The 22,461-nt window shown below is 38.4% G+C and overlaps 2 protein-coding genes across 3 annotated transcripts in view; one reads left to right on the top strand and one right to left on the bottom strand.

The window, feature by feature from the left end:
* Positions 1-17,785, top strand: part of SLC25A12 (solute carrier family 25 member 12) — a 55,861-nt gene extending 38,076 nt beyond the window's left edge. The window contains exons 12-18 of the mRNA XM_070936254.1: positions 696-748; positions 1,008-1,088; positions 8,922-9,062; positions 11,270-11,408; positions 12,794-12,952; positions 15,304-15,394; positions 17,191-17,785. Of these exons, the coding sequence (XP_070792355.1) occupies positions 696-748; positions 1,008-1,088; positions 8,922-9,062; positions 11,270-11,408; positions 12,794-12,952; positions 15,304-15,394; positions 17,191-17,380 (854 nt within the window). The 3' untranslated portion in view covers positions 17,381-17,785. The remainder of the gene's footprint in view (positions 1-695; positions 749-1,007; positions 1,089-8,921; positions 9,063-11,269; positions 11,409-12,793; positions 12,953-15,303; positions 15,395-17,190) is intronic.
* A 2,185-nt stretch (positions 17,786-19,970) lies between these two features.
* The window catches only part of DYNC1I2 (dynein cytoplasmic 1 intermediate chain 2), a 39,701-nt gene continuing 37,210 nt past the window's right edge, over positions 19,971-22,461 (bottom strand). For both annotated transcript variants that reach the window (XM_070936428.1, XM_070936361.1), the window contains 2 exons: positions 21,780-21,905; positions 19,971-20,792 (listed from right to left, as the gene is read on the bottom strand). In XM_070936428.1, the coding sequence (XP_070792529.1) occupies positions 20,679-20,792; positions 21,780-21,905 (240 nt within the window). In that variant the 3' untranslated portion in view covers positions 19,971-20,678. The remainder of the gene's footprint in view (positions 20,793-21,779; positions 21,906-22,461) is intronic.

The raw sequence follows: 22,461 nt of genomic DNA on the forward strand, positions 1-22,461 counted from the left end.
AAGATTGCAGTAGAAAGAAGAAATTGCCCCAAATTGAACAAAATAACTTGATGTGAGATCTCTGCTGATTTGGAGCTTTCCCAATCCCGCCTCCCATCCCTCATTGTTCAGGGTAGCAAAGGGATGTCAGGGATTGTATTATGATTTCTGGTTCCCAGGATTCAAGTCCCACCATTGATACCTGATGAATTAGTAACATGAAAGGACTTTGTTTGATTGTGTTCATTCAAGCATCTTTAGGCTCAATATGGTTCCTGTCTTATTTCCGAGTTTAAAAAAAAGTCATAATTTAATGGGAATGAATGAAGTCTCCAAAAGGTTGATTGCCAATTGATCAAATTAACAAGGAGTCTTTTTGCGTTGAAAAGAGGATTGTAATATATACTGAGAACATATTGCAAAAAGAATTTGGAAATCCTGGGGGAAGGATGTGCAGTTGATTTCGGCAGGAATTGATGCTCATGAAAATATCATCAAATCATCAAAATGCTCACCGACAAACAATAGACTTGCCAGATATAGTGCAGCGAGAATTTTTCTTTAAAAAAAAGTTATGTCAACATATTTGTGAAGATAATTGTCCATGGAAGTTCTTCATATGGAAGTGAATGGGCTAGTATTGAAAACCCAAATGTTTGTGCTGTCTATGTATGTCTAAGTACAGTGATTATGATAAATCTTTTTTATTTATACAGGGTTACTTCCACAGCTCATTGGTGTTGCTCCAGAAAAAGCCATAAAGCTTACAGTAAGTCTATTAAAGATCAACCAAATTCCTTTCCTCTTTTTCTTTTAGAAAGATTTATGGTACATATACGCATTTATTCAGAAGTTTAAGTCATTGGGGCTTACACTTCTACAGTACACATGCACATATTTCCTAAATATTGTAATATATCTTTGAAAGGAATTGCTTTTGATTTTCAGGTCTTTTTAATGTATTAAATTGTAAGTGAAAACTATGGGAAGTGGTGTAACAGTATAAAATGTATGTTTTTTTTGATTAGGTCAATGACTTTGTCAGAGATAAATTCACTGAAAGAGATGGTTCCATCCCACTGTTTGCAGAGATCCTTGCAGGAGGCTGTGTAAGTACTAACGTTGTAGAAAGGATTCCACTGTCTGTTTGTCTCTCTGTTTGTATTACAGTGACAACTTAATACAGTTATTAACTAAGTCATGGGAAGAACTGCTAGAGTTTCAAGGTGAGAATGTGCCAATCAGCATTTCCTATTGGTGGTACAATGGTGCTTAAATAGGATAGATTCTAGAAGTTCATGGACCATTTTTACGCTACAGAGTTGATACTGCTTCAGCCATCATCCATTTGCTATGATAAATACTACTTGTTTTCACAGGTTGGTTAAGCCTGGCTAACCAGGGCCTCCAGGAAATCTGAAAATGCTTTCTATTGTAGAGTAATATTGTAATGCACTCTATATAGGGATACCCTTGGAGAGTATTCAGAAGCTAGTTTAACCAGTAGAGAACACAGTTATGTGTGCTCCTAGAATAGTATATATTATACCTCTGCACTGTAAGCCTCATGCGTGGCCAGTTTGCTTGTAGATCCAATTCAAGGTGCTGATTTTAACTTTTAAATTCCTTCATGGACAGGACTGTGTCATCTGAGTGACGCCTCTCTCAGACTGTATCATCCCACCCCATTAGATCCAGAAGAGAGGGACATGCTTCAGATACCATCTGCCAGGGACCTAGCTTTGGTGGGTTCCAGATGGTGGACCTTCTTTGCTATGGCACCTGTCTTATGAAACTTTCTCCCCCACCTCCCTAGACATTAGATGGGCTCCATCCCTTTTAATGTCCTGGAAGTCCCTCAAGACCTGGTTAGGCTATCAAGGGTCTCAGGAATCATAGACTTGTTTAGATGGGTCCATTATGGAGGTAGATATACTCACCCTCCCTCTTTACATATTTTTAATTATAATCATCTCCATTTTTAATGCTGATTTTTCTATTCTTTTTTACTGGCTATTGTACACTGCCCAGAGTCACTTCTTATGAGATGGGCAGCTACATAAATTTGATTAATAAATAAATTTGATTAATAAACAAACAAACATGGGGTATGGAAAATATATATATTTATACAGCTTTTACTGCAAAAGGAAGAATAATCAAAGCAACTGTTTCTGTACATGTTTGGTTTCCGGGGTTTCTTTTCCCAAGAAGAAATTGACTGTCAATGAGGGACATGTGCTGAGTTTTATGTCCTCTGGGTCTTTCCCATTATCCCACTAAAATCTGGGTAGTTGAGAGAATCACAAAGATTGGAGATTTTTGTCTGAATATATCACCATTAACTCCATGATTAATCCACAATTAAGACAAACTGGATAATTAGAATCAAATCATATTCTAGCTTGACCTGAACATTCTCCAACTTCTGGAGACGTGTAATTAAAGCAGGTTTTCCAATGATCAGCAACTTGTAGACTATGCACATATAGACAAACACATATGCATGATTTAAAATATAAAGCAATATTGTTCTCCAAGTAGTTGGGGAAAAAGTATATAAATAGGCCAGTGCTAATATGGAGACTTTTATTTCTACAACCTACAACAGGTTTGGGGTTTTTTTTTTTTTTTGGCTAAGCAGTAATTTGTACCATAGCAATTAATATATACCGTATTTTCCGGTGTATAAGATGACTTTTCAACACATGAAAATCTTCTCAAAAGTTGGGGGTCATCTTATATGCCGGGTGTCGTTCTCCTGCTTGTTTCAGGGGCCATTTTGGGTCTAGCACAGCTGCTTTTACATTGTGGGTGAGCCAGTTGATGTTTTTTTAATTTTTATTTGGTGTGCGTTGGAAGAGGGGTAGTCTTATACGGCGAGTATAGCCCAAACCCTATATTTTAACAGGAAAATTTGGGGGTCGTCTTATACACCCAGTCGTCTTATACGCCGGAAAATACGGTAAATGAGAATGGTTTTATGATAGCAGATTTCAGAAGGTGCAGCAACCACAAAAAGTGATTTTAAACCAAAAGAAATTTATTTATTTATTTATTTATTTGATTTGATTTGTATACCGCCCTTCTCCAGCAGGACTCAGGGCGGTGAACAGCCGAGATAAAACAGAGCATACAAAATTTAAAAAACAATTTAAAAGGTAATTAAATAATTTCAGCCCACAATTTAAAACAACCCAATTAAAACCAATTTCAAATTAAAACCGAAACGGATGGGATCAAGCCAGTCCGGCTAGGTGAAATAAATGAGTTTTCAGGACCCGACAAAAAGTCCGGAGGTCTGGTATCGTGCGTATCTCTAGGGGGAGGTCATTCCAGAGGGCGGGTGCCGCCACAGAGAAGGCTCTCCCCCTGGGGGTCACCAACCGATATTGTAGTACGAAATCAACATTAAAAAACCTAGAAATCTTATCTTAACATTAACTTATTTGTAACACATATCATTTTCTCTAATGATAGGGAATGAAAATATCTGTGTTTTCACAGTTTTTTAATGCCACAAACAAAACTGTTTTTAGCCTTTAACTTTTTTTAGCCATGCTTTCCCTGAGGGAAGCTCTTGAAGAGCATCCACAAACAACTATTGGTGATTTTCTAAGTCTGATGGGAAAGACTTTTAAACATATATACTTAACTCAGTCCTACTGAAATCTATAGGAGATGCAAGTATTTCAGTTTATTGTGATTTTTATCATTTAGCTGTAGCTTTCCAGTAGGACAGTATTTTCCCAGCAGGTTGCAGAACATTTTAACATCAGGTGTAAACTTTATTTGGCATTTATTTCTTCAAATGTACATTGCAAAAGTGCCCAGCCTTTACTTGTTATTTTAAATATTTGGTAGGATGGTATCCTATACAATTGCCAAGTACAACCTCTATATCTTTAAAAAACCTGGAAAGTAGTTATCAAATGTGGCCTCTTGGATCACCAGAATGAGAGAATGAATTGGTGACATGGAGGTGTTGACCCTTCCAAGCATCTTAGAGATGGACAGTAAGTTACTGACGGTTATATATAGCCATTGTATTAACTTCTGTTTGAGCAGGATGGATTTATACTGCTTTGGCTTGTTATCTAAATTTTGGATGAGAAAGCTGTTGACCTTTGTCAGCTGTAAATTCAAGGAGGCAGCCTTGAAGTAACACTGTTTTTTTGTTTTTCTTGATTATGAGTGGCAGTTCTGTTGATACTTCAGTCTTTTAATTGTCCACTTATAAATCTAAATTTGAGGAAAGGGAACAAGCAAGCAGTCTTTCATTACTATGAGAGAATCTCATCTGTTCTGGAAGGCCCATTGAATGTCTCTATCATATACACCGGAATCCCTTCCACGCTGCAGATAAAAAGTATTTCCAAGCTCAGCACATCTGCTAACCCTTTCCCCTTTGTAATTCTGCTCTAACAACTGGGTGCATTGCTGAGGGTAATGGGGGAAGGAAAGGTCTGCTGAGGTTGTGTGAAGAAATGTGCACAGTTAAAAACGGTGTAATTTTTATGGAAATATATGCACATTTAAATTAGTCTGGGTTCATATTAAAGAAACCAGCTTAAAGATGTTTTCAGGTATGCATTTATTAGGATATTTCTCCCCCTGCTGTGACTTGTATTCAGTCACAAATGTTAGCAATTTCATTTTTTGTAATGAAGTCTGATAATCAAGGCTCCTAACTTAATATCATTTTGTACCACAATATGATTCACACTTAGCAAAGCCTCCATTAATCATGTTCTCCATTCCTTCTCCCAGGCCATAATTTGCAAACCTGGGAATGGATTGTGAATCCAGCAAAAAAAGTTTAAGATGTTACTTAGTTTTCTCTCCCTTTAGCAGATATGCTGAGCTTCAAATTACTTTTATCTTATTATGGCATCCTGTATTGCAAACATGAATTAATGTCTTCCCCAGTTCCCAGTTCAATGTTTTATCCTGGCACTCAAATGACGTAAGTAAGAAGTCAAAAAGTTTAGATAGATAGATAGATAGATAGATAGATAGAAAGATAGATAGATGGATGGATGGATGGATGGATGGATGGATGGATGGACGGACAGACAGACAGACAGATGGCTGAGTTTCTAATTTCAGAAACCCTCACAAGAGATGCAGACAAAGAGTTGCAAAGACTTCCAATACTTGAGGGGCTGCCACAGAGAGGAAGGGGTCAAGCTGTTTTCCAAAGCACCTGAAGGACAGACAAGGAATAATGGATGGAAACTGACCAAGAAGAGATTCAACCTAGAAATAAGGAGGGACTTTCTGACCGTGAGAACAATCAACCAATGGAACAGCTTGCCTTCGCAAGTTGTGGGAACTTCATCACTTGAGACTTTCAAGAAAAGATTGAACTGATTGAACGGCCATTTGTCAGAAATGGTATAGGCAGGGTCTCCTACTTGAGCGGGGGTGGGGGTGGGTTGGACTAGATGACCTATAAGGTCCCTTCCAACTCTGTTAAAGACGTTGCCTATTCCAAACAACTTGACTATGCCCTGAAATGTTTCCTTGTCACTTTTTTTTTTTTTTTACTTGAGCCTCTTAAAAAAAAGAGAGAAGGACTTCAGGGCTTGGAGGAGACAGTGGATGTAGCACCTAGAAGCCTTTGAAGGAAATCTCTATTAAGGGTTTCCTTCCTTTGCAGGGAAAATATGTTAGCCTGGGATGGTCTGGGCTGAACAGCAGCAGCAGCAGCAGCAGCAGAGGAGTGGCTGGGAACAGGCCCCCCACTGTCCACCCTCCTGTCTCTTGTGGCTGGTGCCTCGGGGTGGAATTGGAAAGGGCAAGAGGTCTCCTGTTGCAGGGTCATTGGTGCGTTTCCTTCAGCCTCTGGCATGTCGAGAAGTGTCTATGGTGGATCTGGGGCGGCATCTCCTCTCATAACCTTTGCCGTCAGCTCCAGTTCTTTGTTATTTGTTCATCGTGGAGACTTTATTTTTCCCGACATGGAGGTTAACTAAGGAAGGCTGGATTGTTCCTATGCCTGAGCGGTATGAATAACCTCCATTCAGAATTGAGTTTGTCATGTGCAGCCTTAAAAGTTGTCTGTCAAGTTTAGGAGTTGTGTTTCATGTGAAAATAGTGAAGCTTAGGCTAGGCGTGTGATAGAGAATGTCCCATTTGAAAGGGGTGGCTTATTTCTGGAGTTATTTACTTCACACTTGCTTTCTATTACAGACCTCAAGCAGGGGCTATAGATTTCCTAGGCAGTTTTTAATTCAAGCATTGGCAGGAGCCATGTCTTATCATGCTGAGACCAATATGGCACATTATTCCACTGCCCATAGTGTGAATAATATAGACTAGCAACAGTTTAAATGGTTGACGGTCTGTTTATGCAGGCCAGCTCTTATTCCTGCTGGACCAGGGGACATGGGGAGGGAAGGAAAATTATGGAACATTTTTAGGAAAGAAACACAATTTTAAAAAAAACAGGAAAGAGGCAAAAATAATAAAAGACAAAGTGAATAGGCAGGAATTTACAGGCCTTGCAGAATTAAATAAGGCTGTATTTGTTAGGTAAGAATTTTCAGTTTGTGAATTTTATATAACTAAGCATCTTATTTTAATAACAGGCCATTGTTAAACTTTGTTAATGTATATGTGTGTGTATAAAAATATACATATAAATAAAAGAATGGCAATAATCAACACAGGTAAAGAATTATAGTAATTTCTGTCTGATCAGTGAAAGATCCATATTGATCAGATCCTATTTCTACAAAAGTGCTATTTTTTTTGTCTCTCCAACAGTCCTCAGTGTAAAGAAGTTGAGAAACGTTTTCAATCGGAACAGAAAAAAATGCTAACTATTTGTGGCCAATTAGAGCACCACACATTTTAGGCTGGCGAATACATTTAAGAAAATAACAAAGGGTTTTATTAAAGTAGGTGGGAAGGTCCTATAATCTGTTCCATTTTGGCAGGAGTGAATCTCTTACCAAGGGAGAGTCTAAACATACCCCATCCCGGTCTGTTTCTGTGCTTCTGGAGCAAAACTGTCACATTAAATCTTTCCATGAAATTTGAAATGCAGCTTTGTGGACGTCTTGGCTTAAAATGCACAACTTAGGAGGGAATAGCTCATGCAGCAACATCTTGCGAGGGATAATGCTTCTGCTCTACTAATGAAATATGAAAAAAACAACAACTTGACAGCTGTTAAATTTGTGTCATGTCCAGACTAGAAAAATTATTAAAGTGTGTTTGTTTCTGTCTGTATCTACCCCTCCTCCCCACATATACAGACATTTCTGTTTTTTATTGTAACAGATGTGGTGATGGAGATGCACCCATTATTCACTATTAAACAGTGAATTTTCAGGGGACATGGTAAAAAGCTTCACAGGCAAGCCTAAGAGCCATGCCACTTATTTAAAATAACAAAATGTCATCTTGATTCGGCTCGTCATTAACTATCAAGCGGATTGGTTAGATACTGGGGGGAAAAAAGTCAAGCTACTCTTTTACCATCTTCATCTTCCATCTGTCATGACAACTACATGTCCTGGTTTCCCATCCAGGGGTTTCTGTGCACCTACAGAACAGACAATGCTGGTAGATCAGTTTTTCCATGAAGCCTGCTGTGACACCTTCCTCCATGCCATGGGTTCCAGAGAGTTGGGGAAACCTCTAGTGCAGTTTTGGAAAAGGAAGTCCACTCAAGGATGATGTCTGTGAGAGAGATGGGTGGGTGTTAAATGCGACAAATAAATAAAACCGCCTAATATTTTGAAGCACTATATCAAGAAATTTGGTATGTCTTGGAGGTGGTTTTTGTGCCCAGCTCCAGAAGGACAAGAAGTTGACATTGGACTATTCTGCAATGGTCGTGCAGAGTTAGGATGCAGTATTGCAAACTAACTCTGCCCAAAGACAGGAAGTTCGATCCTGATTTCCTGCTCGAGGTTGACTCAGCCTTCCATTCTTCTGAGATCAGTAAAATTAGGACCCAGATTGTAAGGGGCAATATGCTGACACTATAAACAGCTTAGAGAGGGCATTAAAATACTATGAAGTGATATGTAAGTCTAAATGCTATTTCTGTTGCTGTTGCTATTCTCCCTTGTGGTGAGTGGTTTTGGCACAAAGGTGGAATACTGGAATATCAAAATCTCACTTAGCGATTATATGCTTGCTTAACACTGGTTGTGACTGCTTCTGCATCTTTGTTTCCTGGTATTAAAAGAAGAGGTGGCAAACTCCTCAAGGGAATAGCTGGTAAACTACATATTTAGTGTTTCCCCTCTTCCTCATCCCCAGGGACTGAATATGGTCTGCGTGTAGAGCCAGCATGAGGCTCTACAGTGGCCCTACAATGGGTTTGGCTTGCTACCCTTATTAAGCCTGTGATCCAGACAATACTTGGCTGTTTATTCCCTGCCTTGGGCTTTTCTTCAGTGTTCTATACTATGCTGGCTGGAGAATTTTGGGAGCTAAAGCCCACACATTTTTCAAATTGTCAAGATGGAGAAACACTGTTACAGATTGAAAGAACCCCACTCGTGCTACTCAGCAATTCATCCTGTTTTAGTTACTGTTGATTTAATTTATAATGCGGCGACCAATTTAGCTTTTGCAATTTTTTCAAACTTGTTGCATTATTGGTTTGGGGTAAATCATTTGGAATAACTAAATCATATAAATGTTGCTGTAAGTAATGGAACCAATTGTTTAAAATAAACACAGGCACCTGAGATGTAAATGGATTTTTTTTTTCTTTCCTATTGGTCCTGCAAAATTACCCTGGTCCTGAATTATGGACTCTCATTCAAGTTAACAAGGTACATGGTATTCTTAGCCACTTCCTGATAGTGTATTTGACACAGTCGATTGCATCTAAAAGCTCAGGCCTGGAGGCTTGGTGGGCAGTAGCCGATCTTGGGAAGTAGCTGATCTGAGCTGCCTTTCTTATGGTTTTGCAGGCAGGAGGTTCACAAGTCATCTTCACGAACCCACTGGAGATTGTCAAGATTCGCTTGCAGGTAGCAGGAGAAATCACCACTGGACCCAGAGTTAGCGCCCTCACCGTTCTGAAGGACTTGGGGCTTTTGGGACTGTATAAGGTATATCCTTTATTGATTTTTCTTCTTCCCTCTCTTATCATACGCCAGGGAGGCTGTTGAAAGAAACAAACAATCTCCCTCACCCCCATCCCAAGGAAACCTTCATATGGGATGGGTTATAGGGGAATCTTTTCACATTTGGAAATATTCTCTTCTGGCATGGGGATCCATTGGCCAAAAATGGGAGAAAACAAATCCACCCGTACAGGGAGTCCTCAATTTACAACTGTTCCTTCAGTTACCCAGGGTCTCTCCTATCCCCTGAGGCACCATATGCTCCAAATAACAACCACAACAAGGAGAACTGGGATTACATGGGCAGTTTGTTTAATGACTACAATGCTGTACGACCATAGTTCTGGGCTCAATTGTGGTTGTTAATTGAGGGCTACCTCTATATTGGTGGCCAAAGCTTGTGTGGAAAGTCTCCTCTGCTTTATTCCATGGACACTTTCTCCCAAAGCTACAGGGATAAAATATGGCCGACCTGCTGGATATTGGCACTGCTCTGCTGCTTTCCATTTCTGGGTGGGGAAGGAGGGAGTAAAAGAAAGAAAGACTCTTCTTTGCTTTTCTTTTATATTTGTTGTGCAGCCCCAAATTATTTGAACATTTCTGTTGCAGCTCTGCTGTCTCTATTGTTGTATTCACAGCGGGCTACTCTCTTTGTCTTAATAGGACGACAGGAAAGTGGTAGTGGAATTTAGCAGGATTCAAATCTTTTAGGAGTTAAGTGGAGAGATTTGTCTAGAATGAATTTCATGTTTTTTTTAAAAAAAATAGCCAGACCCAAGATGCCCTGCTCTTTAGAAAGATGCTAGTCAAGATTCTTTCCCTGCAGGTCTGCTTATTTCCATCATTGTAAATAAGAGGTAATGGAGCAAAAGCTATTCGTTTTCTTACACTAGGAGATGTATTCCTTTACCCTTCGCCAGGGCAAGGGGCTAATATGTAAATTCAACAGATAGTAGCAGCTACGGTGCTCTTATAAAATAGAATCTGTTGGTTCGATATAAAATAGAATCCCATGTTAGTTCATGGCTTTGTGACGACAGCCCAATAATGTTGCACAGCCACTTCCCTTTCAACTTAAAATTCACGCAGAGACTTTTTTTTTTTTTCTTAAGGGCAATTTCAAACAACATTTTCACGGCAGTTTGCTTTTTTTTTAAAAAAAGAAAAGCATGTGAACCATTCCCTGTTTTATTTGCACATTATCTGAAAGGAGGGTTGCACAGATTGTCAGCCTACCCCTTTCAATAAAGGAGAATATTTGTAGCTCCGAGTTGAAATGAGGGGTCCTTGGTGTTCTCGGAGCTTGTTTTCTTGCAGACATTTCATTGCCCAAAGTAGGCAGTATCATCACTACCTTGATGATGTTACCCAGTTTAGGTAATGAAATGTCTGCAAGAAAACAACCAAACTCAGAGAGCACCAAGGACCCCTCAGCCTACCCCTTTCTTAATTGAAATCATGGATTTTGAAAAGGACAGAAATGGCCGTAGATTGAAAAAAAAAAAATCCAATGGGTATTGGCCCAAGCCATCCATCGTTCCTGCTTTGCAGATCTTCCTCCATCAGCTGAGTTTTGGATTTGACTGTAGTGCATTAGAAGAATGATACAGAGTCAATGTATATGAATGGGATTTGAGGTGTGTGTGTGTGTGTAATTGGAAGATCTCAAGCAGAGTTTTCATCCCAAATGTTCATGTGTCAAACAGAGGCCATGTTTGAGATGAACGAATGTGGCAAAAGGTGTAACCTCCATCTGGCCCATATTGTCCTCCAAAAAACCCATTCTGGTCTTAGAATGGAATTGTTCTTCTCTCACGTTCTATTTCCATCCAACAAATGACCAAAGAGATCTGCCATCTCAGAATACTCTTAAAAACTCTTTTAGCCAAGAAGGTATTCCTGTTCCTTGCCTTGTTGTGTCAACACAATCTAAGCACAAAGCCTTCCCTATGGTACCATCTCTGTATCTTAGTTGTTTGGAACTTTCTTAGTTCCACAGGACTGAAGATCATCAAGCTGGTTTGCTGGGTCACGAAAGCATTTTGCCCAACGCATTCTAGGCACTATAATGAATTGCACTTCCCACATTTACATAGAAGATGTGTGCCCTGTCCCCTTGTGAGCAGAGGCGGTGAGAATTTTTCCTGTATGCGTGACTGACTCATTCTTTGTTTCTCTTTTCCACGTGACAGGGAGCCAAGGCCTGTTTTCTCCGAGACATTCCCTTTTCTGCAATCTATTTTCCTGTGTACGCTCATTGTAAACTGATGCTTGCAGATGAAAATGGTCACGTGGGAGGGCTTAATCTCCTTACAGCTGGTGCTATTGCAGGTAACTTTGTTGAGTAATTGGCAAATAAGTCCACCCATCCACCCCCCACATTAAAATTCTTGGCAACATTTAATATTCATTAGATCACGTAGAGGAAGCTAATATACTATTGTGTTTAACTTAATCCAAATTTGATCACCTTTATCCTTGGTGGGAGGTAGCCTAATTTTGATGATGGCTAATTACATTTGCATAATGTGGATAAACAGCTTAATGCAGCTCAGCAACATGTAGTCAAATTGGGTTGGCGGGTTGGCTGGGGTTTGCCCTTGTTTCAAAGCTCTCATCTGGGGTGACCGTTTTTTAAGGCAGGAAGAATAATTTATGCCCTTTTCCTACATTTGGTACAAAATTCTTAATTTTGGCAGGGTATGCAAAGTGAAAACCTCAATTTAGGCAGTTTTCTATTCAGTTTTGGGAAGCTGTACTCATATTAGTTGGAAGGAGAAACTTTAAAAATATTTCTGTAAAAGGAGAGAGGAAATTCGTCCTTGTTCCTGGTGTGGAAAAAAATGACACTTATTTGTCTGTTTGAAGTTTCTCCTCTCCATTCTACTGGCGGTTCTCATTTAGGCGCATTGCCACTTGGTTAGGAACAATATATTAAGCTAGTTCTTGTTGATCATGTGAGGTCCCCTAAGTTTCATATATGGTTACCTAGCAACCTCCTCCTCTCTAAGCCTGTGTGCATACAGCACTCAAACTGATTGAGAGCAAGTAAGGACTGACATTTGCTTGTAGGAATTGCTCTTTAGAATTGGTGCAATCTACTGTGTTGCTAGATTTGCAGTGAAAAATATTCAGAGTGGGGGTGGAGGAGAAGTAATGTGGCCCAAACATCTTTGGGCTCATCCTTGTCCAATACAGGTAGTCCTCGACTTATGACCTCAATTGAGCCCAAATTTTCTGTTGCAAAGTGAGATATTTGTTAAGTGAGTTTGCCCCATTTTACAGATTTTTTTTGCCACAATTGTTAAGTGAATCAGTACAGTTGTTAAGTTAGTAACATGTTTGTGAAGTGAATCTGGATTCTTTATTGATTTTGCTTGCCAGAAGGTCACATCGCTCAGTCATAAGAATGAGTCAGCTGTCAGGCATCTGAATCAAATAAACATGGGAATGCTGCAACGGTTGTAAATGTGAAAAACAGTCATAGGTCACTTTTTTCAAGTGAACTGTTGTAAATCAAGGACTACCTGTACAGTGTTATTTAAAACCTATCAGTATTATTCAAAGTTATGGGGAGCTCCTCCTTTGTCATAGCTCTGAATGAAAACCTGAAGCTATTTTTCTAAAACTTCAATACTTCTCCCGGAGGTATTTCTATGTACTATTTCTCACTTTTGGTAATACTTAGACTCAGCTGAAGTCCATTTCTCCCAAAGGTGTGCCTGCGGCTTCTTTGGTGACGCCTGCTGATGTCATCAAGACAAGACTGCAAGTAGCTGCTCGGGCTGGCCAGACAACATACAGTGGAGTTATTGATTGCTTTGCAAAGATACTTCGGGAAGAAGGACCTTCTGCCTTTTGGAAGGGAGCCGCAGGCAAGAAAAAGATTTCACATCTTGATCAGTAGAGAAACTTATCTATATTAATAAATGGTACTAAAATTGTGAGAGTGATGGATCCAGCCTTGCAGCTCTTTCCACCTCTGGCAACTTCAGATCCATCTTCATATCTTTGTCAGTACATTGAATGTACTGCCTCATCGGTGGGAATGAGGACAACAAAGTGATGATTTGCAGGATAGAGTTAGAGATTCTAGTTTTCACAGAACACCATAAACAGATTTCAGTTAAGATTTGGCTTTAATTGTGCTTGAATGCTGGCCAATATGCATACAAGCTGATTGATTACTACTGTTTTTATTATTAATAGAGAAAGTTGGATGTCATATTAATTAAGGCATTAATACATCTGCCTATCTCAGCTATCCCGATCAGAGATAAAATGGAAACTTATAGGATTTGGGAGGATTAAAACCCACTAAAAAATAAAACAATAGAAACCTCATAAATGATAAAAATCTGATATTAATCCACACAGACCAAACAACAAATCTATCAACAGGATTAATCTCCTGGCTCCAATGCCTACAGGCACATCCAAGTCTTTAATGCCTATGGCATGAATAACTGTGAGTAGGGCCTCCCAATCCAGGAATAAGCATAACTGGTACAGACAACCTGCTCAAACTGGTACACAACTTCCAGCTATAACTGTCACCTGCTATTTGAGCAGGAACTATGAGTCCTTCTGGACCCTCAAATTTGCATCAACTTTGTCTGGAAGAGTGCTATCCCCATCAAAGATAAAATGGAAGCTCACAGGATTTGGGAGGCCTTAAAACCCACAGTGATTCCATATTACCAAGGTTAAGATGAAGTATTTCTTCTCCATCCTTACCTCTGCAGCCTCCAGATACTGGAACAGAACCTCAATAGCATCAGTTAATTTGCATGGGACAGAGATGCATAATTGGGCATCATCAACATTTTATTTATTTATTTAGAAAAATAAATGTTCAGTTATCTTAGACAAGACAATACTAGACATCCTACAATAATAATAAATATAACCAAATATAACAAACCAACCCTGAAACAGAAACATGTATCCAAACAGTGCTGCAAGATCACATAACCTTTCCATGCTATAATCTCCTTGGCTAGGAGTAAAGTAAGCATACTAATGACTTTTTGCTCTTTTTCAATGAGTCACATCCCCCTGGGGCTTTATAGGGATGAAATAGGAAAAGAGTAATTCCTGAGAATAGTGCCTGCCCTATGTAATAGCCTCTCTCTGGAGATACAGACAACCCTAACTCTACTGGCCTTACAGTAGGCCATGGAAACTTGACTCTAATAGAAGAGAAGTAAGTAGAATATATGTCATACTCCATTGCTTGTTTATAATGTGTTTACAGGGACACAAGAGAAATGTTTACAGGGATACAAGAGGTTCGGACAGGAATATGCTTGTATTTTTGTAACAGGTTATATTGTGTTGCTACCTGGGAGCCCAAATGATTGCAGCGTATGTGAGATAGAAGCAAGGCAGAATATGAATCTGTGAATTAATGTATCAAAACCCAAAGTAGTTGTGTTTGACATGGGAAATGATCTGAACACTTGCAAAGCATATATAAGTGGCAACCCCACTCCCCAAAACCTGGAGCAAGTAGAAGAGTTTATTTTTCTAGAATTTTTTGAAAAATTGGAGAATTTTTAAGATATATAGATGCATATAAAAATAATGGTTAATGCTTGATCTGTTTCAAAGAATGTATTTTGCAAGAACTGAAATGACTGTTTTTTTAATGAACATCAGCCCATTTTGTTATATAGAAGGGAGGATCGGAGAGGTCAGGAGAATATAAAGCAGGTTGAGCGCAGTGGGTATGGGTAAAAACAAGGAGTGGTGAAAATGAATGGGTCCTTGATGATTGTGGATTAAGTAAAAAAGTGAATGACCATCTTAAAGAAAAGTATGTTGAGGTGACCTGGTTATATAGAGAAAATAAACAAGAGTTGGGCTCAAACAAATATGAGAAGGAAGAGTGAATGTCTCGAGAAGAGGGAAATCATAGTTGGATGGAGTTGTGATTCTTAGAAGGAGAGAAGGGGGAGAGAAGTAGAAATTGAAAGGACAAAAAACAGTTCATGAAGTGGTTTATGGGACATGGTGAAAGCAACTGTGGTTTCAAGTACCGAAAACTATGGAGTGGTATTTGTGAATGGCTGTCATGTAAACTAAATTTAGCTTTCCTCCCCTCTCCTCTGTTATCTTTGCTTGTTATTTCTTGTTCTTTTTATGCTTTCCATAACAGTGGTTATGAGAGGAGAATAATGTTTTCAGTATGTGTGTGTTACATTGAACTCTTCTTTTTCAACAGCCCGAGTATTCAGATCCTCACCCCAATTTGGTGTTACTTTACTGACTTACGAACTTCTGCAGCGCTGGCTCTATGTGGATTTTGGAGGCATGTAAGTATAAGTGACTATCTAAATTTTAAAGGATGTTGACATGCACCAGCCTATTACAACACTGATGCATCTTGATAAATTTTCTAGTATTTCTGCTTTTGTTTTTATAAGTACAGAAAATAATCAGATAAAAGCAATTTGAATCAGAGGGAGCTTTCCTATTCATAGAGAGCAGTGCCTGTATTGAAGAGTATACAATTAAAGTTTCATGAAATGCTTTTATGAGAATGATGCCATAATACGGCAGACCAGCTAGTTCAAATAGGACTGGATTGGATAGAATTCCAAGCAGGGGTGAAATGCTCCTAGTTTGGACAGGATCGCCTGATCCGGTAGCGATAGCAGGCGGTGGTTCGGAGAACCGGTAGCAAAAATCCCTGCACCCCTCCCCATGCCCAGCTGAGCCGCATGATCATCAGAAGCTTTTTTTTTTTTTACTTTTAAAAGCATTTTTTCTACAACCTCTTCGGCTGAAAAAATGCTTTTAAAAGTAAAAAAAAAAAGCCTCTGATGATCGTGCGGCTCAGCTGGGATTGTCAGAGGCTTTTAAAAGCATTTTTTCTACAACCTTGGATGAAGAGGTTGTAGAAAAAAATGCTTTTAAAAGCCTCTGACAATCCCAGCTGAGTTGTCTGATCGTCAGAGGCTTTTAAAAGCATTTTTTTCTGCAACCTTTTCAGCCGAAGAGGTTGTAGAAAAAATGTTTTTAAAAGAAAAAAAAAATTGGCCACGCCCATCGTCACATTACCCTCCCCCACCAAGCCACATCCACAGAACCAGTAGTAACAAATTTTACATTTCACCACTGATTCCAAGTCAAAATTTGTCCACAATTTCTGGTTCTGTAGTGCCACAGAGTGAAGTACAACTGTAAAATGTCAAAGATTGAAGAACTTCCATCCCCAGATTTGATAATTGTCATAGTGCAATTGGAAGTTAAATAGAATCTTTACAAATATGGATAAATATGGATAAATAAATGAAGAAAAGAGTAACTACTACCCAGTGTACTTTCTAATCAAAGGAAATGGTTAAGGCTATTTACACCCAACACTAAACACACTACCCCCCCCCCCCCCAAATGGCAGGATAGGCTACTTATATAAAAGGGAGCAAACCCTATACTCACTCGCACTGATGATGTTACCTAGTTGGCTGTTGAAACATCTGCAAGCAAACCACCAAGCTCAGAGAGCACCAAGGACTCCATAAAATAAAAATATTTTCATTCCCATTTCATGGGAAAAGGACATAAAATAAAAATTCCAGGCATCCTGATACTTTGTATGCAGTTTGTCCTTTGCAGAAAAGAAAAGGAAATTGATCAGAATTTGCTTATTTTATTCCTACTGTCTTGCCTGGGTCAACCTCTGCAGCTTTAATGTAAACCATCTGTTCAAAACAGTGCTTCTTGGAAAGAAGAAACATGTATTTTTAACATTTGACCTGATCTTACATAGATTAACACGGCTATGAATTTCCTAAGGGAAGAATCACCTGGCCTGGATTTACGTACACCTTAGCCCCAATAGTCGCTATGTAAGAGAACAGTGATAAGCATGTGATCATATACACACACACCTGGCGAACAAGCCATAAGCGTTAAAACTTAGCAGTGACAAAAAATGGATTCAAATTATTGGTTTTGGTGCTGTAAGTCATGGCTATTTAGTTATATATTTGTGAGCCAAGCCACTGTTGTAGTCAGTGAACTAGGATTAAAACAGAACATGCTGTAATAGTTATGCTAATAGTAGCTGAATATGGCCAATGTTTGCTTGTTTCTCTCTTACTAGCAAGCCCTCCGGCTCAGAACCTCATCCCAAATCTCGAATCTCAGGCCTGCCTCCTGTTAATCCTGATCACCTTGGTGGGTACCGGCTTGCCACAGCTACTTTTGCTGGAATTGAAAACAAATTTGGGCTTTCTCTTCCAAAATTTCGAGCAGCCAGTGCCACTCCTGTGCAAACCAAAGCAGCAGCTTGAATCCTGAGCTGACTTTTCCAGCAGGTAAAAGCGGCCGCAAAGGACAGATCCGAGAACAGTTCTTGGCTCTCCAGCATGACACTTTACTGAACGGAGACTGAATCATTGCTTCTTTCTATACAAAGATACAATTGTCGTTCGCACACGGGAGATTGATTCAGGCTTTACAATCAAGCCATTGATCGTTTCTCCTCTTCTGATGGCTTGAATTAGTACCCAGGGCTTGGCTTTGCACAGCTTGCACTCCATGTTACTGTACATATTGTACATCTTTGTACAGAGACATCATGATGGCATTGAAATTGCAGTTGCATTTCTAGAAACAGATATTGCAGTTCTAAATAGTTTGAAATGTACAGACTGTTTTGAAAGTGTTTTACTAAAAATCATGTGACAATAAAATGTATTTAAAACCAGAGGCCTGTAGCGTCTTTTCTTTGACACCAAATCTTTAAGAGACTAAGTTTTAAAGAAAATAGAATTAACCTAGAATGTTGCTCCTCAATAATATTCTAATACTCTGATGTTTAGTGTTTTTTTTTTTAGGAGTATTTTTTAGGAGTATTTTTAAAAAGCCTAAAGAAGCTGAAGAATTAGTAATCTCTCTAGCCTCCCCACTATAGATTGAAGGGAAAAATGCAGCATGTTTTTAAGACTTAGAAATGGGGTCTCATTGTTTGGCCAGTAATTAGGTGAATGCAGAGAGCTACTTGATGATGAAGCCATGGCAATATGCAAGGGCAACAGAATTTCAGGCAATGTACCCATGTGACTATTTCCTCCTTAATTGGGGGCTTATCTACAAAAGGAACTCTGCTGTACATCCATAAACTCCTGTATGCAGATACTGCTTTCAAAAATTAGATACATAAGTGCTAGATACAAAATGTAAGACTTACTTAGAATCAGGCTCTCTGTCTTTGGGAGATCAATACTGAGGTAATGAACCATCAACAGTTCAGTAGAGCTGGTTAAAATCTACCATTCACTCAGATGTCTGATCCAGACCTCAGGCAGATGCGGTAAACCCATTAAAACAGAGACACCACAATTCCCAGCAACCAATTAATAAATGCCTCCAAGGAAACTGCCAATCACCACCAACTACCCTCAAGTCCAGATCTTACACAAACTGTAAGGCAACTTCCTCCCCTCACTTCGGAAGCCTCATAGGAAAATGGGGCAAAAAGCCTGCAAAAAAACAAAAACAAACAAACAAAAAAAACCACAACCCATCCTTCCCAAAGGCTGGATCTGGTTACTAATATGTGCAAAAAAGCTGATCTATCACTATTCCAAGAAATCCATATGAACGGAAAAAATTTTCCAAAATTATTTTGAAAATATTTGTCTGTTATAGACAATATTTTGTATCTATGCGTATCATTTTAAAGGCTCCACCTGAACAAGACCATCCTGTCTCCTACCCTGAAATAAGCAATTTTATTCTTCAAATGTCTACCTTTTAAAATAACACTGATGGCTGCAGAGTGCCTCATGATGCCATGATGGGAGAAACTGGATTGAGATATTCAGCCTTCTATATATAGTGGTAGATAAGGCAAGACTTTTAGGAGCCAAAATCCACTAAAAAATTGGTTTTGGCTTATCTGCAGATGGGCTTATCTGCGAGTATGTATAATAGGTTGTTCCCTCAGCTTCTTTAAAATACAATCTCTCTCTCATATACTTGCAGATACTCCAATCTGTGGATAAGCAGATCCTTAAATTTTTAACCCAAATATCATGAAAAATGCACCAGCTGCTGCTAAGTCAATTGTGAAAATTAAATCATACAAAAATTTTGAGGATAGGCTTATCCATGGATGATACATTTTTTCATGACAGTTGGGTTAAAAATTTCAGAGTCAGCAAATCTGCCAATGGGTTTATCTGTAAGTATATAGTTTTTCTCCAATATGCACTGACTTATTTTACCCACCCTGCCCCACCACCAAACATATCCCTGAAATATGCCATTTTACTCCTCAATTAAAGCAACAAAATCAGGTACATCTGAAAAAAAAAAAGGAACGGAGAAAAGATTTACATGCGATATTCAAGCCACAGGTTGCCCACCCATTCTAAGCAACTATATGTAAAAGCCTGTAAGCAGTTATTTCAGAAGCAATTAAATTACAAATGCAAAAAAAAGTCTTATTGCACAGGAGAGTAATTGGCATTTATAAAAAAATGAAACTACCATCAATGGCGAAATCAACTTTATACCAATGCAAAATCTTAAAGGTTAAGATAGCTTACTTTATGGCCAATTTGCTGGGTAGTTTACAAAATGTTACAACTGTACTAAAATATTTTATTTGAAGCTTTATTTTCTAATATTTCCACAAGTAATCTAAGCTGGCTGGAAATTAGAGACTTTGTTCTATTCCTGGTTACATGAGATTGTTGTGAGTTTACCATAAAAAAATGAAGTGTTGCCTCTTAAATTTTAGAAAAGTTCCCAGACAAATTACAGATTATCCTGTGGTCACAGGCTTTCAAAAAGATTTCATTTTTTTCTTTCTGGGCAGAATTGTTCAAACTATATCCAATCCAACAATTTAAAATGAAGTTTTAAACCTAAAAATCATTTGTATCCTTCATTTTTATTATAGGCATAAACAGAAAGTACATTTTAGATTCCTTTTCCCCTACAAATCTTGTGTGAATTATTAGCACGTAACACAATCCTATTTAAAAAAATCAAGTCTTTAAATGGATATGTATGAGAAAAACGTCATGTATTTTATTTATAAAGAATCCTTACTAACTGCACAAATTTAACAAAAAATCCAAAGGATTTTAGAAATTTTCCATTAATTAAAAAAGGTTTAATAGATTATTTTTATTCCTTTACATGATCTATCACCATGGGAGCCTACTGTATAACATATAGGATAAAGGTTGCTGTGAACAGATACATGTGTAACTACCGTAACTCTAAGCAGTTCCATAATCCCCCCCCCCCCGAGATAGGTTACATAACTTACTTAAATCCCATTGAAAGTTGGACAGCCTAAGTAACTTTAAATATATAAGTAGTGTTTCAACTGAAGATATGACTTGCCAAGTTAGGATAAATATTAATATATGCAGATTAGATTAAGCATATGTGATCTAGCTTTTAAAAAGCAACTTCACAAGATCTGCTTCAGTAATCTTTATACACTTGTCAAATCCATAGTTGAATACATGTTTTCACGTTCAAGTTGCTGCTGCAGGCTAGAACATGCTACTACATTGAAGCTCTTTGTAGCTCATTCCCAAATTCACTGCTAGAATCCTCTGTAAAATTTTAAGAAGGAATTCGAGTTGCCGCTTCCTCTTCTGCATCAGCTCTGTTTGCATTAATTTCAGCTAATGTCCGGCCAAAACGGGTCCACTCATCACTTCGGGGAACAGCAATTTGCTGTAGAGAAATAGTTATATGGGAGGTGTTAGTAAACATATGAATATGCTGATTTAAAAAAAAAAATCATTGGTTTGTATCCAAAATCTAAAATTGAAACAAACATACATTTCTAGGTTCCCTGAATTTTTATGAACATGAAAAATTTATTTCAACACAAAGAGTAGGCTCCATCTCCATTACAATGAGGAAATCACAGTGAGCAAAGATCTAGGCAGAAGCATCTAGCCAGTGTCTAACTGGACACAAACAGTTCATAGGATGGGAATAATATATTTCACATTTTTCTGTTTTCTAGAAGAATTGTACTTTCAACCTGCTGTTCTACTGTCTGGTAAGACCATATGTAGGAAAAAGAAATTTGAAAACTATTTACTTGTCCAAACCAATAAAGCAAACCTAAGCCACAATCATTAGTTTGAACTACTTTGACAGCACTCAACAACCCCAAACTCAAATATAAAGGATTCTGAAGTGACACAAAAGCAGTCAAATAGCAACCCTCTTTGGCTTCTGACCTAAACTCAGTTGCAAACTGTATCTTTGTTGTGTAGTATCTCTCTTTTCATATTCTCCAGTTTTAAACTCGGTGGATACAGACAACTTTTTACATTATTTTGCAACATGAAAGATTCTGGATAACTTGCAATCTTTTCTGAAAAAGTTTGTAATTTGAAAGTCCTGCCAATTGTTGCCATCGGATGCCCCCAGAATAAAAAAGGAATGGTGAATGAGCAGCAGCATTATGGGAAACTGGGTTGGACAGTAGTTTCCAAGAACTAGGGGAAGGGTTGAAGTAGTTTTAGGCTACTTCACAAAACTATATTCATGATAATTTCTTTAAATTTTCATCTTCGCATGCACACACACTCGCACTTAAATCTGCCCAAATTTTAAATAGACACTTTCTAAATTGAAACAAAAACATGACTCCTATGCACTCTTTATTATTGAAGCAAAACAAAATAAAGTTCAAAAATTACCTACCTCTCCCACATCATAAATTACTATTTGTCCTTCGGAATCTCCCACCGCAATCTCACGTCCTGAATTTGTCCATCTTACATGATTAAGGGCTGGATTTCCATCCACGGTAATGCTTGCTGTTGGCACCTATCCCAGTTCAAACAACAATGCTTCATCATGATTTATACCCTCTTTGGAATTTTGCTCGATTTGTCACAAATATTCAGATGATAATATAACCATTAAAGTTATCTAGCTGTCCCTTATCCTAACACAACAGAGAAGGAAATATTTTACCTTTAACGATATAAATCTCTCTGATATACCCACACAAGGCCCAATGGAAGATGGATTTAGTAATGATAGGAATTAGAGCACCAAGCCTTCAAAGATGACAGCTCCAAGTTACTGAATTCTTCCTTGCTTGGATAAAACCTTGCCTAGATATGCTGAGTTTGAATTACACTGGAAAAATTACTTTATTATAGGTAATCCTCTTCCACTCAAGCACATCATAGGGAGCGAAACTGATTGCTGCACAAAAGTAGTGCTAAATACACTCAGAGTCTGATGCTTTAAAGCATTCAGTGAGAACATCATGCCTAGGTTTTGCTCAGTGCTCAGCAACTGATAGCACTGCATTCTTTAGCAATACACGGAATACCAGCTTCATGAAGCTTAACTGTTCCAACTATCTGTTACA

This window comes from Pituophis catenifer, unplaced genomic scaffold, assembly GCF_029215685.1.
Source record: "Pituophis catenifer annectens isolate HBS135680 unplaced genomic scaffold, rPitCat1.0.hap2 SCAF_1, whole genome shotgun sequence".
NCBI lineage: Eukaryota > Metazoa > Chordata > Lepidosauria > Squamata > Colubridae > Pituophis > Pituophis catenifer.